This window comes from Mustela erminea, chromosome X, assembly GCF_009829155.1.
Source record: "Mustela erminea isolate mMusErm1 chromosome X, mMusErm1.Pri, whole genome shotgun sequence".
In the NCBI taxonomy this organism is placed as follows: Eukaryota; Metazoa; Chordata; class Mammalia; order Carnivora; family Mustelidae; genus Mustela; species Mustela erminea.
In genome coordinates this window covers 109,629,062-109,648,024 of record NC_045635.1, presented here as the reverse complement: position 1 = coordinate 109,648,024, position 18,963 = coordinate 109,629,062, and the positions used below count along the sequence as shown (strand labels likewise).

The 18,963-nt window shown below is 34.4% G+C and overlaps 1 protein-coding gene across 4 annotated transcripts in view; it reads left to right on the top strand.

The window, feature by feature from the left end:
- Positions 1–18,963, top strand: part of ZNF280C (zinc finger protein 280C) — a 64,273-nt gene that overhangs the window by 24,341 nt on the left and 20,969 nt on the right. For all 4 annotated transcript variants that reach the window (XR_004282535.1, XM_032330655.1, XM_032330653.1 and 1 more), the window contains exons 7-13: positions 1,093–1,207; positions 4,124–4,294; positions 4,440–4,549; positions 11,887–12,104; positions 16,253–16,410; positions 17,084–17,184; positions 17,954–18,100. Coding sequence is in view for 3 of the 4 variants with exons in the window: in XM_032330655.1 (XP_032186546.1) it covers positions 1,093–1,207; positions 4,124–4,294; positions 4,440–4,549; positions 11,887–12,104; positions 16,253–16,410; positions 17,084–17,184; positions 17,954–18,100 (1,020 nt within the window). In the remaining variant the exon portion in view is untranslated. The remainder of the gene's footprint in view (positions 1–1,092; positions 1,208–4,123; positions 4,295–4,439; positions 4,550–11,886; positions 12,105–16,252; positions 16,411–17,083; positions 17,185–17,953; positions 18,101–18,963) is intronic.

Below are 18,963 nucleotides of genomic sequence, written 5' to 3'. Positions count from 1 at the left end.
ATCTTTAGAAAAAAATAAATATCAACTTTATTTGGAGGAACTTCTGTGAAAGAACTATTTGGAGAATTGCTAGTGAATTTTTTCATTTGTAAGTGCAAATATTTGGAGAAAATACTTACCTTGCAGAAGATTATGCTTGGTTACAGTTAAGTCATAAAGTCATCATTGAGTCATATAGCCATTTTATATAATACATGTTAAGACTCGAATGCAGAAATCTGCCTGTAATGCTCAAATTCTAGGAGTGGAATGGTTTGGTTCAGTTAAATATCTGCCTCCATAACTTCTTACTAAGCTCATGTAAACAGAAAAATTAATAACAAAGTAAAATTCTTAAAACCTGATTTTTTTTCAACTTGTAAGCACAGAACATGCAAGCAAGACTCTTATATTCCTATTATAAAGGTGCTGTGTATAGGGGTGGTAGTTAGAAAGGAAACAGAAGACAATACATACTGTACTTTGATTTCGTTTTTTACAGGTGACTAGTGTGGTATATAGAATATATCAATCAGGATTACATTTTGTACACAGATATGAGCTCCTCTTTTTTCACTGAACTTCATATTGGAAACAGTTTTCTTTCTTTTTGGTTACTTTTCAAAAGCATGATGTTGCATTATAGCCTATCATTTACTTAATCATTCCTCCATTGTTGGGCATACAGGTTGTTATTTTTTGTTATAAATAATTCTCATTAAATATCTTCATTTCCTTAGTGTAAATTCATGTGAGTGGAATATTTGGGCCAAAGGATATGAACTTTTTAAATCCCTTGATAGATATTTCCAAAATTTTCTTGTGGAAAAGTTGTACCAAAACGTGTCTACTTTGCCAATAATAATGTCATTATTTTGTAATTGTAATTTTTAATTTCAAACTAATTTCAGATTTATAGAAAAATTGCAGAAGAAATCCAGAGAGTTCCCATATAACCCTTACCCACTACATGCCAACTTAAACAGAGTAATAATTATTTTAGTGTTTTATAGCTTATCAGTAATTGAATTATTAAGATGTTTATAGTATTGTCATACATTTAATTTACCTTTTTACAAGCTTATGAAACAAAGTAATTATAACTTTTTACAGGATTTTACAAAGAATTCATCACAAGTTGAATCGGATGATTCTTCAGAGTTACTATTTGACTTGACCCAGGATACAATTCCACTGTCCCAAGAGGGATCAACAATTTATATCGAAGGTTTGGCTTAGCACTTTTTTTGAAAATACTGAAAAGAAACTTGATGAATATAGATATGGAATGAATTTCTGTTTTGAAACCCATACCTTCATATTAAGTTTTTCATGTACCATAAAATAGAAGCTAACACTCCCTGAATGCATTTCTTGTGTGATTTCTTTTTTATAAATTTGTATTTAATAATAGAATATTATATTTCTATTAAGTTAGCTAACATGTATTTTTTTAGCTCCTTCTCACTTGGAACCAGTCATGGCTGAAAAATCTTCATGTAATTTCTGTGAGTCCAGGAAGGCTCCTAATGACCTAATACTATCATATAAAAAAAGTATTAATCATTTAGAAGGCCATTAGTATGAGAAAAAGTACATGGTTATAGTTGATTTTTTTTTAATAAGCTGGTGTCTTTCTTTCCAAATAAATGATGTTGATATGATAGTTAAATATGATTATAGAGTATTATTATAAAAAGAGGGAATTTAAAAAGAGAGGGATTATTACAAAAATGGTGATTTGTGCACAGTAAGTACTTAGTAAATACCCATTGAAGGAATAATGTGAGTTTTCAATTGAAGAACTACAGTTCTTTGTATATAATAACAAAGTTCTTCATTAACTTGAAATAAATTAGTATACCATGAAAGAATTTTATTTAGTTGAAATATTCCCCATAATCAAAGCAATTGCTGTTTGTATATGAGTAAATTTGTTATATTTCAATAATTAGACAGAGGTACCTAAGCCTTTTTAATGTTTAAATTGTTTACTAACAAATTTACGTACATTTACCAAACCAAAATAGAAAAAAATTATAGTAATATGTTTGCCAAAAATATTTTTCCCATTTTGATAACATGTGGTTTGTTAATCACCTAATTGTCATTTATCTAATTAGTAAAATAGCCAAGAGCCCGAATAAATGAGGCAAAATAGTTGTCTGAAATCTGATTTTATAATGTACATGGTCTTTATTCAGAGAAAAAGTCTGAATTCTTAAAGATTCTAGGGGGTAAAGACAGTGATGCCTCTTCTCTCTGTAAGTTGTATTGCAGGAAGGAGAACTTTGCCCTGATGGGAAATAGCGTTATAGTCAATTAGGAAGGTGTGGGTTTGAGCCTGTATCCTAAAGATGTTTGTGGCCTTTATCGAGTCACTCTTTACACTTCAATTTTCTCATTTTATTGAAATACAGACTTTTATCTTTCTCAGATAATACATTCATTCTCCAGACCTGAAGTCACCTTTTGGAGATATAATTTTAATTCTTGCTCTACTTACCTCAGGCCTTTTTTGAGGCTCAAATGAGATAAGTGAGAAATGAAAAATGCCTTAAACCTTTAAAGGACTTGACAATAAACAGTTCTTAGAATGATAATTATGAATGATAATATGTATTATGTGTTCAGAAGCATGATTAATAGACTCCTGTCAAAGATGATGACAGAAGGTTCTTGGAGAAGTTTGGATCGGAACTTGATTTTGAGGAATGAGAATAAGATTTTTATTGGCACTGTTGAAGATAGTGAACAGCACAAGCCAGAGCAATAGAAATAAACAAGTTAAAGTATTAGAATTTAAAACTATTGAGCTTAGAGTGATTTTATTTAACTTGGAGATTTACTCCTACTTAAAAAAAATGTATACAAAACAGTCTATTTTATGATACAGCCTGCTAGGGAACTAGTTGCCAAAATACCAGCACTTACTGGTTATTTAAGTAACCTAAGCATCTGAGAAAAATGTTAGTGATGATACAGATATTAGTCCCAAGTGCCTGTAGTATAGCTGTCAGTAACCATGTGCTAGAAGATGGAAAAAAATCATTTCTGTTAAGCCAAAGAATGATCTACAAATTTGGTAGAGGAGTCCACTAATGCAATGCTTTCCTTTTCTATGTATTTCTCTATTCTACAGCTTCTCCTATTAGTGTATAGTTGGGAGCATTGAAAATATGGTGTGCAGTTTTGGAATCTTTATCACAAAGTACAATTGTATGTTATTTTCAAAAGGAGTTTTGTTGTGTCTGGTTTTAGCCTAAATAACCCCACTTGTTTTGCAAATGCCCTGAATTACATGATACCTTAGCCTTTGAGGTGATGGTTTTCAAACTCAGAACTATCTTTGGTAATGAAATCTCTTCAAACAAAATTTTATGTAAAAATCTAATTTTTTAAAAAATGGTAAAAGGAGAGTTTTTCTATCTGACATGCTTAGTAAATTCCCTAAGGCAAAACCATTAGCCTCAGGGGAATATAGTTTGAATACCATTATACTAACAAGACTTTTCATATGAACGAGCAAGGTATTATTCAAGATTAGTTGTTTGTACTTGGTTCGTAGGAAATAAACGGATAATTTAAACCCATCAGATTGTTAGTAAGTGGAAAAAGAACCAACTCAGAGTTTTCCATTAGGCATCTTTGTTTTTTAAGTATCTTAAAGGGTTTCTCTGAATTTTTAGAACAAAGGTTGTTTTGTTTCCAAGCCTAAATGTATTTAAGCATCTAAAGGTAAATTCATTTGTGCGAACTGAGCTTTGAACATTCTCTGTGTTTTCATTTTTTTTCTTCTTTTGCTTCAGATTCTTTTGGTCTGACTTCTTTTATACCTATTTATATATTATTTAAAAGTATTTTTAGAATTTTCTTGTATAAAAAGTTTATTCTGTGAGTTCAAATATGTGTAGTTCATAATAGCTATTTGTATAATTTTTCTATTGATCATATAAATTTTTCTTTTGTGATCATACAAATTTTGATCATTCTTTGTCATTTATATGATATAATTCAATTATATTATCTTTAATTTAGCTTCAAGGTGGTTACTTAAATTCAAATATAAAGCCATTTTAGTAGCATTTGTAGGCAGTGTTCTATACTAAAGTATTCACAAATATTTTTCCCTCTATTATTTTAGGTATAAATGAAACTCTGCCTATATTAAAACGTTCTTCTGCTTCTAAAGTAAACAGTGTTACTCCAAAAAAGCCAAAGACCAGCGAAAGTGTTTCTGATATAAGTCCTTCTGCTTCATTGTCTCTAAGTAACTCTCCTCCAGTGACATCTTCCCATGTTATGATATCAAAAGGTAAATATGAATCTAGCATATAAAATAGAAATTATATTATTTATATATTAATTTTAGAAATTGATAGGAATTTTTAAACTTTTATTACTGGTTGTTTAATGTTTAAAAAAGAATTTGAGTCCTGAAAATTTTTAATCTATTTTAGGTACAAATACCTCATCAGCTCACTATAAAACTGGAACATCTTTTTTAAGATCCTGTCCAAAGTGCAATGTAAAGTTTAATCTTCTGGATCCTTTGAAATATCACATGAAGGTAAAACTTTTTCAAAATTTGTCTTTTAGGGACTCTGGGTGGCTAAGTCAGTTAAGCATCTGCCTTCAGCTCAGGTCATGATCCCAGGATCCTGGGATCAAGTCCCACATCCATCTCCTTGCTCAGCAAGGAGCCTGTTTCTTCTTCTTCCTGATGCTCCCACTGTTTGTGCGCTTTCTTTCTCTCTCTCTCTTCCTCTCTCTCAGACAAAAAAATAAATAAAATCTTTTAAAAAAAGTTTAAAAAAGTTTTGATTTTTAAAAATATTGACAACTCTCTGAAAACATTAAGGATTGATATGTGGTAAATGCCAGTTTGTCCAGGTATTTAGATAAGAAATCTTCTCATTGGTATTTCTATATATAACCTAAGCAAAAATTTATATTTATGATGATTATCTTTATACAAGATTTTAAAATCTTTCCCAATCATGAAATCTTAAAAAAATAGGCTTATATGTTCTGTAGTATATGCATATTGTATTTTGGGGGGGGTATTAGAGAACACCAAGTAATCTTTGATAATTTTATTAGATGTGATAATGGCTTTATCAACCATAAAATTATTGGTAAAAGTATCTGTTTTCTGGAGCTGGATGCTGAAGTAAGGTGAAAGTGACAATGTGTGGGAGTTGCTTTACAGCTAAGGTTGCTAGATCAAAGCTTTAGTTGTTGCTTTGTCTAAGAGATGTGACTGTCATTGAATTGATTTCTGAGGCTTGAGAGAATACATTAAACACAATATGTTGTATTTTAAGAAATGGAATAAATAGACCTACCTCCAAGCTCTTTAAAGTATTATATCTAGAAGACTTTGTAGAAAGTCTGGTGTTTCTCTTAGTGACAGCCCTAAGAGTATTTGTGGGTGTTGGAGTTTTCCCAGATAAGTCATTTCTTTCTTGGATCTTAACATTTCTCTTCATTTCTGACATTTTGCCACCTGTAGAGCAGATGTCACTGGCAAATCTCATTTGTAAAATCATTTGCCCCAACCAGCAAAAACAGTTCAGCAGTAGGGGATCCCTCTCTGGGGCTGCCGGTAATTACATTGCTCTATTCAATCCCAAATGATTCCCAGATAAGTGAGTCCCATGCATTACAGCCACCAAGTTGTGCAGGGGCTGCAGCCTTTGTCCTATAGGGTCCCCAGGCCGCTGGCACTCACCCTTGGCGCTTGAATCTCTGTGCATATTGTACAGCATCTGGGTGGGTCACTTGAGTATCTAACTTGATCTCCACTCAGGTCTTGATCTGATCTCACCGTGGTGAGTTCAAGCCCTGCATTGGGCTCCACACTGGATGTGGAACCTACTTTAAAAAAAAAAGAATCTATGCATATTGTATTTTAACTTTTAATGAAAATAATATATTTTTCAGGATATTTTATTGACTAGGTAATGCCATTCAAACCTCTTATAAAGCAGGCATTTTGTTTGGTGCTTAATCTTTCCTGTAACTTAAAAATTCCTTTTTTAACATGATTTTTTGTCTGGTGACATATGCATGTCACATTACTCAAAATCTCAGTCTTGCATTTTAAGATTTTTTTTTTTTTTTTTTTTTTTTGTCAGAGAGCGAGCGAGAGCGAGCACAGGCAGACAGAGTGGAAGGCAGAGTCAGAGGGAGAAGCAGGCTCCCTGCGGAGCAAGGAGCCCGATGTGGGACTCGATCCCAGGACGCTGGGATCATGACCTGAGCCGAAGGCAGCTGCTTAACCAACTGAGCCACCCAGGCGTCCCAGTCTTGCATTTTAATGTTCAACACTTGGACGTAAACTCATAATGGTAGAGCATTTCACAAGAAATGATAGTGTTAACTCAAACCAGAATATAGTTTGTGTAATTGTTATAAATTTTAGCTTTATGTTGGCATAGGAAGCTCTTGAAATTCGGTTTTGGGTAATTTTTGAAGTACTAATGAAATACGAGGTCTAAGTATTATTCCGCTTAAAATATTTTGGTAGATATTGCAGCGTTCTGTTTGTCTGTGGAAAGATAATCTGTATTCTTCTTGCATGCCCAAATATAAATGGCAAGAAGGGAGAAAGGAGGCAAGAAAAAAGGCAGTGCAGATTATATTCAAGAAAGAGGGGATGAGGGGCGCCTGTGTGGCTCAGTGGTTGGGCTGCTGCCTTCGGCTCGGGTCATGATCTCAGGGTCCTGGGATCGAGCCCCGCATCGGGCTCTCTGCTCCGCAGGAAACCTGCTTCCCTCTCTCTCTCTCTCTCTCTCTCTCTCTGCCTGCCTCTCTGCCTGCTTGTGATCTCTGTCTGTCAAATAAATAAATAAAATCTTTAAAAAAAAAAAAAAAGAAGGGATGAGAAGACTGCAAAGCAAAGAAGCAACTTAGGAAAAGTTCATTGCTTGCTATTTCAAAGATTGGCAGATTTTTCATTGAAATTCAGCATTTTACAAAAAATGTAGAAAGAAAAGAATTGTAAAATTCCAAACACAATTTCTTTATTCTTGGGCAAAACTGTGTTTGATCTATCACTTTTTCTACTTCCCTGAGTGTGATTCCTGTGAACTGGACTTTGGGATTTGGTTTTATATAAAAATTAACTTTTGCCAGTGTTTTCAATCTTCCTATCTTTGTGATATTATGTACAGATACTTGATGTTTTTTATCTTTTTAAAATTTTAATATGTTATAATATATAATAATATAACCTAACTATAATCTAATAATATATAAAATATTTTACATGTTATAAACATATATGATTTTTCATTAACAGATTTAACTCTTTATTAATGAAGGTCGAGAATCAGACACCACTTTTAAATTGTTGAAGGGCACAGAAAATTGAACAAGTCACCAGTAAAATAATCACTATTTACAAAGTGAGCACTTCCATTACAAGACTGCAGCTCCAGAAATAGAACACTCGAGTGTACAAGAAAAAGTCACTTCCCCAAATTGTCCTTGATTGTGACTTCTAGTTTTGCCTAGTCTTTAGCTTTAAATATGTCCACTTTTTCTTGTTTCTTCAACATCATGCCTGTGAAATTTATCCATTCTGTTGCATGTAACAGTGTTCCTTCATTAATACAGTTACTACAGTATTTTTTATATTTATAAAAAATAGAGTGTAGCAATGATCCTTCATTAATATACTCACTACAGTATTCTATTTATAAATATAAAAAATAGAGTTATCTGTTTTATTATTTTTAAAAATTTTATGTTATTTTTTCAGTGTTCCAGGAGTCATTGTTTATACACCACACTTAGTGCTCCATGTTTTAAGGACATTAAATGTCCTTAATACCCACCACCAGGCTCACCCATCTCCCCAGCCCCCTCCCCTCTAAAACCCTCAGTTTGTTTCTCAGAGTCCACAGTCTCTCAAGCTTCCTCTCCCCCTCCGATTTCCCCCAATTCACTTTTCCTTTCCTTCTCCTAATGTCCTCCATGTTATTCCTTATGCTTCACAAGTAAGTGAAACCATATGATAATTGACCTTTTAAAATTAACTTATAATGTATTATTTGTTTCAGGGGTACAGGTCTGTGATTCATCAGTTTTACACAATTCACAGCACTCACCATAGCACGTACCCTCCCCAGTGTCCATCATGTTTTGCATCATAGATGGAAAGAGAAAAGGCTGAGTAGTTTAGTTACCTTTAGTTTATTTAATTTGAAGGGTAATGAAGTCATGTGATTCAAAAAGTGTAAGAAGGTGGGTGTTCATCATTCTTTACCATAAAGGAAATGCAAATTAAAACTACACTAAAATATCACCTAACACATGTCAGAATGGCTAAAATAAACAGCACAAGAAACAAAAGGTGTTGGCAAGGATGTGTAGAAAAAGGAACCCTCATGCAGTGTTGGTGGGAATGTGAACTGATGCAGGAAACAGAATGGAGGTTCCTCAAAAAGTTAAAAATAGAACTACCCTACCACCAGAATTGAACTATTGGGTATTTACCCAAAGAATAAAGAAACATTAATTCTGAGAGATACCTTGCACCCCCGTATTCATAGCACCATTATTTACAATAGCCAAGATATAGAAGCAGCCCAGATATCCACTGATGAATGAATAAAGATGTGGAATATATACACAATGGAATATGAATCAGCCATAGAAAGTGAAATCTTGCCATTTACAGTGACTTGGATGGAGCTAGAGAGTATGCCAAGAGAAATGTCAGTCAGAGAAAGACAAATACCATGTGATTTCACTTATATGTGGAATTTAAAAAACAAATTGAGCAAAGGAAAAAAGAGAAAGAGAGAGACAAACCAAGAAGCAGACTTATAGAGAACAAACTAATGGTTACCAAAGGGGGCAGAAATAGCTGAAATAGGTGATTAAGGACTGCACTTGTGATGAGTACCAGTTGTTGTGTGGAAGTGTCGAATCACTATATTGTATACCTGAAACTAATATAACACTGTATGTTAATTAACTTTAATGAAAGTAAAAACTTTAAAAAAAGAAGAAAAAAGAAGGTACACAGTGAAGAATTCCACTTCATCTATTTGCGTAGTTCCCAGTAGGACTTGCAAAGGAAATCATTTTTTACTAATTTGTTTTATATCCTCTTTGACTTAATTTCTGAATGTATAAGCACACATGAGTGTTCTTATTTTCCATTTTATACACAAATCATAGCACATTATATATACTTCTGTACCTGAAAAAAGTAGCAAAAATACTCTAAAATGTAGCTTTTATTTCTTGTAGCATTGTCATTAAAAACATAAGTGAGACTTGTACATTTTAGCTTATGCTTTGTTTTTAAAGGTTTTGCATTTATTTGTCAGAAAGGAAGAGTGTGTGCACACAAACAGGAGAGCAACACACAGAGGGAGAAGCAGGCGCCCAGCTGAGGAAGGAGCCCAATATGGGACTAATTCCCAGGAACCTGGGATCATGACCCGAGCCAAAGGCAAAGGCCCAACCACCCAAACCATCCAGGCATTCCACTACGCGTTTTTATATATCAGTTAAATTTACATAATAGTACAGTAAGGATTTCCATTTTGAAAAAAATCTTTTCTTCCAGAGGAAGAATTTTTAGTGTTAGTTAAACATTGTGTTGATCTAAGACACTGTTCTAAGCTTTAAGGTATTATTTCATTTAATCCTTAGAAAATTCTTTAGGCTGGATCTTTTTCTCATTGTTTTATAGCCAGTTAATTGGCATAGCTGAAGTTGAAACCTCAGTCTCTTTGATGGCAAAGCCCAGGTCCTTTTCTCTCCATTTTGAAAATTATATGGGCTGCTTTCTTGAATGTTACATAGAAACTTGAAAATAAGGGATATGATTTCTTTTTGGAGTATGGAATTGATAGTTATCAATCAAATCTAACATACTACTATGTTATGAGGTTCCTGTGTCTTCATTTATGTTCATCTGTTTGTTCTGTCATTTTTTGAGTAGGTCTCAAAGTCTGAAATTAACACTATTTTCTTTGATACCTTCTAATTCTGTTCTATGGCCATTACTATTTAGGATATAGATGGATTTATCTCTTTTAACTTCATTGTAAATGTATCCTTTAGCATTTTTATTAAGTGTTCCCTTTTTGGCCTGGATTCTGTTTTGTTTGACATAGTTTCACAACCCTTGTTTTCTCATTATTACCATTTGTTGTTATATTCTTTGTTTAACTTTTTATTTTCAAGCCTTCCAAATCACTTTGTTTTGGGTATATTTCTTAATTTCATAGAGTCCTTTTTTCTTTTGTGATCCTGTGTGAAATTTCTTTTTTCAGTAGCTGAGTTAAACCCACCCATCTGTATTCATTGATAGGATAGATTTAATTGATCTGATAGGTTTGATTGGTCTTGATTCTGTCACAATTTTTTGTTTTTATTTTTCTAGGTTTTTCACTTTGTGGTTGCTTTGTGAGTATGTAGTTTGGGTTTTTAGAAAAGTTTATTTTTTTTTATTTTTTTTTTTAAAGATTTTATTTATTCATTTGACACAGAGAGATCACAAGTAGGCAGAGAGGCAGGCAGAGAGAGAGAGGAGGAAGCAGGCTCCCCGCGGAGCAGAGAACCCGATGCGGGACTCGATCCCAGGACCCTGAGATCATGACCTGAGCCGAAGGCAGCGGCTTAACCCACTGAGCCACCCAGGCGCCCAGAAAAGTTTATATTTTTAAGGGCGCCTGGGTGGCTCAGTGGGTTAAAGCCTCTGCCTTCGGCTCAGGTCATGATCCCAGGGTACTGAGATCGAGCCCCGCATTGGGCTCTCTGCTCAGCGGGGAGCCTGCTTCCTCTCTCTCTCTCTCTCTCTCTCTCTCTCTGCCTGCCTCTCTGCCTACTTGTGATCTCTGTCTGTCAAATAAATAAATAAAATCTTTTTTTTAAAAAAAGAAAAGTTTATATTTTTGCTCTCTAGCTATTCTTAAAGAATTCTTTAGTGAAATTCCACAACTGAAAATTGTATATAATAAATGAACTAGTTTTATCTCATTGAGAATTAAAAGTTTATATATGAAAGTATCCATATTAGGGTCAGTTTTTATGAGGTCTTGATTTTATTCATGAGGTTGATTTCCCCTTCACATATTTCAGCATTCTAGATAGAATGTGTTGAGGTTTTTAAATTATAACTTACACTTATCATTTTGTGTCCGGTACATTTGCCAGTACCTTGAGTCTGGAGAATGGCAAGTTACCTGTGCTTATAGTCAAGTTCCAGCCAGGCTTTACCAAAATACTACTGTATTATTTGATAATTTAACGTGTACATAATGGCATATAAAACTACCTTTCCGGGACACCTGAGTGGCTTAGTCATTTAAGTGTCATCTTTCGGCTCAGGTCATGATCCTAGGCTTCAGGGATCTGGCTGTGCATTGGACTCCTTGCTCAGTGGGAAGCCTGTTTCTACCTGTCTCTCTGCCTATATCTCCCCCTGCTTGTGCTTTCTCTCTCTCTGTCAAAAAAATAAATGAAAATCTTTTAAAAACATAAAATAAATAAAATAAAATACCTTTCCTTTTAAGCTATATCTTGATATATGAAGTGAATGGTTTTGGGCCAAGGATCAAATTATTAAAATATTTACATCTGAAAATTGAAATTACAAGTGGTGTTAGGTATATAGCCATCCCTGGCATCAGGTTTTTAATTTGTTTTTGAAGTTATTTCGTTATTAAGGTAAGAGATGTTTGAATTTTTTATTGTTTGAATTTTTTAGACTTTATAAAGAAAGAAGCCAACATTTTGGTGACTGTCTCTCCAGATATATTGCTAAGCATAGTTTTACAGAAGCTGGCCCTAGTTATAAACAGAGAATCATTTTTTTGGTATCTAATTTTTTGAAGAGACCTAAGTAAACCTTACATATATTTTTTTTTTCTCTTTCAGCGTTGTTGTCCAGACATGGTAAATAAATTTTTGGAAATGATTAAAGCAGAACTTGCTATTACTGAAAATAAAAAAAACGGTGCAGAGAAAGGAAAATTGATCATGTTAGTTAGTGACTTTTACTATGGAAGACATGAAGGAGCTATTGATGATGAACAGAAGACTTACACAACCTTTAAATGCTTCAGTTGCTTGAAAGTTCTTAAAAACAATATTAGGTATGTAAATATTTATTTCTCTTTCTGTCTGAAAATTGGAATGCTACTGATATAAATATCATATCTTTATTTTTCTGTGCTATCCTAGATAAGCTATTTTAGGAGTTTGACACGTGGATCCCCTTCATTGTATTTCTTTAATACAACTTAAGGGCAAAATTTATTTTAACTTAGAGAAAAATCACTTGTCTATATTTATCATCGAATTCATAATTTTCAATGAGGTGTTTTTATTATTAAGCTTCTTTTGAATCTGCTTTGCCTATCACAGGAAGAACTACTTTATCCATTTTGACCTCTTCCATGTTATTCTTACTTAATACTCACTCTAGTTTTTCACTTCATATTATCATCTTTATCACATTAACCTTGCAGAGAAAGTGACACTTTTGATGATCTTCTTTAGAGAAGTGCCAGTTTATGAAACACATCTACTTTGAGTTTTTAATTTAACACATTTTAAAAGTAGAGATTTAATTTTTAGTTTTAAAGATTTTGAAGATTTATATGTTATGCTTTAAATTTTAGGAACTTTCACTTTGCAGTCTTTGAGGAATATGGCATATTATGTATCTACAATCCTAAGTAAGATAGCAACCAAAACAAAGTAACAAGATATACTGATTGGTATTTTTCATTGGTTATGTAGCCTGACATTGTCTTTTCAACATTTTATCATAAAAATTTTCCAATATTCCTCAAAGTTGAAAAAATTTTACAGTAAACATCTGTATAATTACTACCTTGATCCTACCATTAACATTTTACCTCAGATGTACCACACACCTGTTCACCAATAGACTCTATCTGATTTGTTTTACATTTTGGAGTAAATTACAGACATCAGTATACTTCCCTTAGACGAGATAGTCATATGTATGTATATTGTGCCACACACATATACACACATGCATGTGTAAACTTTTAAAGATATTTACCATTGATAACTATCCTTTGCAACTAGCATTCTTAGGTATCCTATAGGTCATTTCTAAGCCTAGCATTTATTTCATTGTCTGATGAACTCTTGAGTCCAAAATGAAGTACATAGAAAACCCCCGAAACGCATTGTAATATAAACCTAAAACAATTGTGAATGTTACATTTGTGGTAGTGCCTTAGAGTTTTCAAAGACCTTTCACATATATTTATATGAGTTTTCATACTTCTCTACCTCCTTTTATCAAGCCCTAATAGCCATTAGTTGCTTATGGTCCGGTAGCTTAAGAGAAGAGAATTGTGCTTTGATATGTGACACTGAAAGAGTGGGATAGAACTCTGTGACCTGCTTCCATATCTTTACCTTTTTACAGTAAAATAATCAGAAAAGAAAATTAGTAAATTTAGTAAAATACATAGAAAAGTGGGTCTCTGTTTAAGTTCCTTATTATACTTAAATGTTATATGATATTCGAGGTTCTTTCAGCAATAGCATTTTGTTTTCTCCTGTAAGATTAGTCCATTTACTATTTAACATGAAGTTTCCCTTTTTTTTTTTGTTTTCATTCCAAAGGACTGGTTACACATTATTAGGATATTTAGAAATTTTGTAGCATTTTTGACATATTTTTAGTAAGTAAAACCTGAACAGTAGACTCTGGGTAACCAAAGAGGTTAATGTGTGTTAAATAATATTTTACCTTAATGGTAAAATCTGGGATGGCAAATTGATGGTTTTAGAGGATGATAGAAGCTGATAGTTCAAGATTTCTACTCTCTGCCCTGTCAAGATATTGTAGGATTATTTTTTCCTGCATTAAGTGTCACTAAAACCAGTTAGGGATATTTTATTCTGAGAATTGTTTTGTGAGGGGCTTGCTTTTTCCCACATCTCCATCTGCTGGTTTGAGAAACGTGCACTGCCGATGGGGGCAGTGTAATAATTGAGAGATAGCTAGTTAGTTAACAGATCACTTTATACAGATAGATTTTATTTATTACTTAAAGTTATGAGCTGAAAGGTTAATGGCTTATGACCTTTATATGTAAATATTTAGCCAAAACTAGGACTTTTTTACAAAACAGATTTTAATAGAGATGATGTTAAAATTAAAGGGGGTGGTTACCTGGCTGGTTCAGTTGGCAGAGCATGTGATTCTTCATCTGAGGGTCGTGAGTTCAAGCCTCACATTGGGCGTGGAGCCTACTTAAAAAAATTAAAGGAGAAAAAAATATTTCAGAGTGTGCCATGAGCAGGAGATGTAAAAAGGTAAGTGTTAAAGCCTGTGTATTATGATTGCTACCTAGGTTGATGACACTATCACTTCAAGATTATATCCTTTTGGAACTCATAATGAGTAACTGTTAATATTTGACTCAGTATTAAAATTGTTACTTTGAATAACTTTGAAATTTAGTAAAAAGTTTTAATAAGCGCTCTGCAATAGATCTGCCTTTTTATATTTTACTCTCTGCCACCGAAGGTCACAATTCCTTCTTATAAGAAACCTCTTAGGGGGAGCCTGGGTGGTTCAGTGGCTTAAGCCTCTGCCTTCAACTCAGGTCATGATCTCAGGGTCCTGGAATCAAGCCCTGCATCGGACTCTCTGCTTGTCAGGGAGCCTGCTTCCTCCTCTCTGCCTGCCTCTCTGCCTACTTGTGATCTCTTTCTGTCAAATAAATATATAAAACCTTGAGAAAAAAAAGAAACCTATTAGGGAATCTGATAGTGGAATGATAGTGGAATGTAGAGCTAAAAAGTGGACTGTGCTTCAGAGGGCATGGTCTGTGAAAAATGAAGTGTTTGTGCTCACAGTAAACCACCACTATTAAATAAAACAAAAAGGTTCTTGTAATCAAGAAAAATCCTCATAATTAAAGGTATTAAAATTTCTACTACTTGCCTTTAGAAACCAAAGCACAAATAAAAATATTAATTTGTCATTAGGCAGCCGACAACCTATTGTATATCTTTGAAAGATTTCTCTCGGGACTGTGCAGGTGCTTTTGGTGATAAGATTTTCTTTCTGTAGGGATTTTATTTTCAAATGTAAATAGTACTTCATGTATGGAAAAGAAGCCTGTTGTCCTTTACAAAATTTTTTAAAGGTTTTATTTATTTATTTATTTGAGAGAGAGATAGCGAGAGAGAGAGACAGACAGAGAGAAGGAGCGGGGAGAAGAGGGAGAAGCAGGCCTCCCTCTGAGCAGGGAGCCTGACTCGAGACTTAATCCCAGGACCCTGGGATCATGACCTGAGCTGAAAGCAGATACTTAACTGACTGAGCCACCCAGGAGCCCCTTTTTACAAAATTTTTTAAAATCTGAAGTAATGAAGAGTTCTAGCAAATTAGTGGTATTTCATATGAACTGTAGAAATGGATTGTTTTAAAACAAAGATGCAAAGGGGCGCCTGGGTGGCTCAGTGGGTTAAGCCGCTGCCTTCGGCTCAGGTCATGATCTCAGGGTCCTGGGATCGAGCCCCGCGTTGGGCTCTCTGCTCAGCAGGGAGCTTGCTTCCCTCTCTCTCTCTCTGCCTGCCTCTCCATCTACTTGTGATTTCTCTCTGTCAAATAAATAAATAAAATCTTTAAATAAAAAAAATAAAAGATGCAAAGAAAGTTGTTTACTGAGCCACTTAATGAAAGTGATTATTGGGACTAGTGGATGGCTCAGTCGGTTAAGAGTCTGCCTTCAGCTCAGGTCATGATCCCTGGGTTCTGGGATCGAGTGCCGCATCGATCTTGCTCTGCCTGCCCCTCCCCCTACTTCTGCTTGCTTGCTCTCTGACTGACAAACAAATAAATGTGGTTATTTCTTTTTTTTTTTTAAAAAGATTTTATTTATTTATTTGACAGACAGAGATCACAAGTAGGCGGAGAGGCAGGCAGAGAGAGAGAGAGAGAGAGAGAGAGAGAGAGAGGGAAGCAGGCTCCCTGCAGAGCAGAGAGCCCGACGCGGAGCTCGATCCCAGGACCCTGAGATCATGACCTGAGCCGAAGGCAGCAGCCCAACCCACTGAGCCACCCAGGCGCCCCTAAATGTGGTTATTTCAAGTGCACACTTTTCTAGAGGACTCTAAGACTTTGGAGATACTATTTTGAGTACTACAACTGCATTTTTACCATTTAGGTTCAAATCTTTATTTAAGAGGTTTTTTCCCTTGATTATAAATCTGAATATTTGTACCTGTTGACAATCACTTACAGGTTTATGAACCACATGAAGCACCATTTGGAACTTGAGAAGCAGAACAGTGAGAGCTGGGAAAACCACACTACCTGCCAGCATTGTTACCGTCAGTATCCCACACCATTCCAGCTGCAGTGTCACATTGAGAGTACACACACTCCCCATGAGTTTTCTAGTAAGTCACAATTTTATTGAAGTCTTGAACAGTAATTTTTTTTTGGTCATCTAAACTATGAGGAATCCTTAAGAATTCTGATTAGAAACCTAAAAATGAGAAATGGACTTCGGATTTGAGGGCACAGTTTAAAGACAAGTTTTCACTTATATAAACTTTTCGATAGAGTTGCTTTTTAAAACTGAAGTCCCTCTTGTACATAGAAACTTCCTTTGCATAACTCATGCATTCATTATGTATAGGGGGCTAAGTTGGGGTTCTCTGGTTTGCAAGTATGAAATCGTTAGTCTTGATTTATACTCTCATAAGAAAAGTAACCACAATGATAATTAAAAATCACAGACTCTGGGGTTAGCTAGGATTTAAATTCCAGTTCTGCATCTTAATATAGCTGTGAGATTTTAGGCAAGTTACTTAATCTTTCTGTGCCTCAGGTTCCTCATCTGAAAAATGGGGGTAAAATAGCAGTATTCTGTCAATGATGGCATGAGAGGTAAGTAATATAAGTAGAGTCCGTGGAACAACATTACAGAGTTAACAACTATGGAACTATTGGAGCCATCACCACTGTTACTATTACTACTTATTGCTATTGTTGTGGATGTACAAAATTAATCTTTCATTTATTATACATCTGTAAAATGGTAATGTGGTTTTTTTTTCCTACTTTCAGCGATTTGCAAAATCTGTGAATTATCATTTGAAACAGAGCATGCTCTTTTGCAACATATGAAGGATACTCATAAACCCGGTGAAATGCCATATATTTGCCAGGTACACATACATTTTATCATGTACTTAGGTACTTGTTTTAGTTTCATGTGCTACAAAATAGTATTATTCTATTGATCTTTTTAATAACTGTTAGAATAAAATGAATTACTAAAATCTTCAATAGTGGAAGCTCCCTTGATATAACTCATATACGTGTTGATGGTTTGGACTTGGACTAGAGGCTATGGTTTACTGACCCCTGTACTAGACAAACAGAATACCCTGCTGGAGAAGACAAATATGTGGATTTTCTTACCATGTACAGAAGAACATAGACATGGCAGAGAAATAGGAAATGCTGTTAGTTATGGGGAACTTAGCTAAATGCTTTGGAACTTGTATTTTTCCAGAATTTGAAGTGGTCCCCAATTAGATAGCAAGATAAGAAAAATTGCCTCTTGCCATAGCCTGGATGCTGTCTAAAATCCAAAGAAAAGAATATTCTATTTTATGTAGCAGGAAAAACTTTCTCAGACAAGAGATGTCAGAGTTTGAAAATTCAAGCAAGTTAGGGGGGATAGTAGACCTGAAAAGAAGGAAATCTGGTTATATTTAGGAATATATCCCTAAACTTCAAAAGATAACTTTTCTGTTTCAAGGATTATACTTATTATTTCCAGTGCTAGAATTCTTGGTTGTAGAGGCAACAGAGCTGAATTAGTAGTGCATGATATTCCTCTTAAACGAATGACTTGACATTGCTACTTTGATGTAATCGTGTTTCAGTTATGAACTTTGAAGTTAAACTAAATCCTCTTTGTATTTCCAGGTGTGCCAGTTTAGATCATCATCATTTTCTGATGTAGAAAGTCATTTTAGAGCATCTCATGAAAACACTAAGAACTTGCTATGTCCATTTTGCCTCAAAGTTAGTAGAATGGCAACTCCCTACATGAATCATTACATGAAGCATCAGGTGAGATTTAGCAGTTATTTGCTCATTTTGTCTTAGTAAAAAGGTAGATATATAAAACTTTGAGCATTGGTTAGATTTGTTCTAAAAGGAAAGTTAAGTGATTCCAAATGACACAATTAATTTACAATTTATGCTGAATGACTTGTGAAACTTCCACTTCTTTTCTTTGTCTGCCTCCCAGTGGTGATGAGGCTCTTGACTAGTGAAGATTCAGAAGCTTAGGTAGAAATAGGAACCCTGGAGTGGAAGGGAAGAGGAAAGATGGATGAAATATTTAAGTTGACTATTTCAGGGATCTAAGAGTGGTGAAAATGGGAATGATTTTGACGGTAGTTAATCAAGAGCAAGAAAGAGGAGGTGTTGGAACTAGAGATTAACACTGAGGACTCATTCTTCTTTTTTCCTCCTCTTCAAACTTCATTTCCACTTTATAACTTACTTTTCATTATGAAAAGACTTGTGGTTGTTATTAGCAACCCAGAATGGTCTTTTGTAGCAGCAAGTGACAAAGAAAACAGCAATGACACTTATTTCTAAATATGTGAACTATGCCAAAGAGCTACATTTAGGTTATAACTTGTTTCTGGTTGATTTTTGCCAGTTCTGCTATGTAGTTTCTGGAATACCAGTGGTAGTGCTTGCCCCTTTCTCTTGAATTCTCATTTTATCCTTGCTGGGTCTTTTCCTGACACAATTAGACCATCCTTTAGTTAGGATGAAAACTATGATGAAACAGTAAGCCTATTCTTGAGTGTTTGAAAGAGCAGCAGTACCTTTGCCAAAATTAGAAGTCAGTGAGTTTACTAAATATGATTATGTAATCAAGTTTTGTCTCCTCACTGATCAGCTCATTACATTTTCTT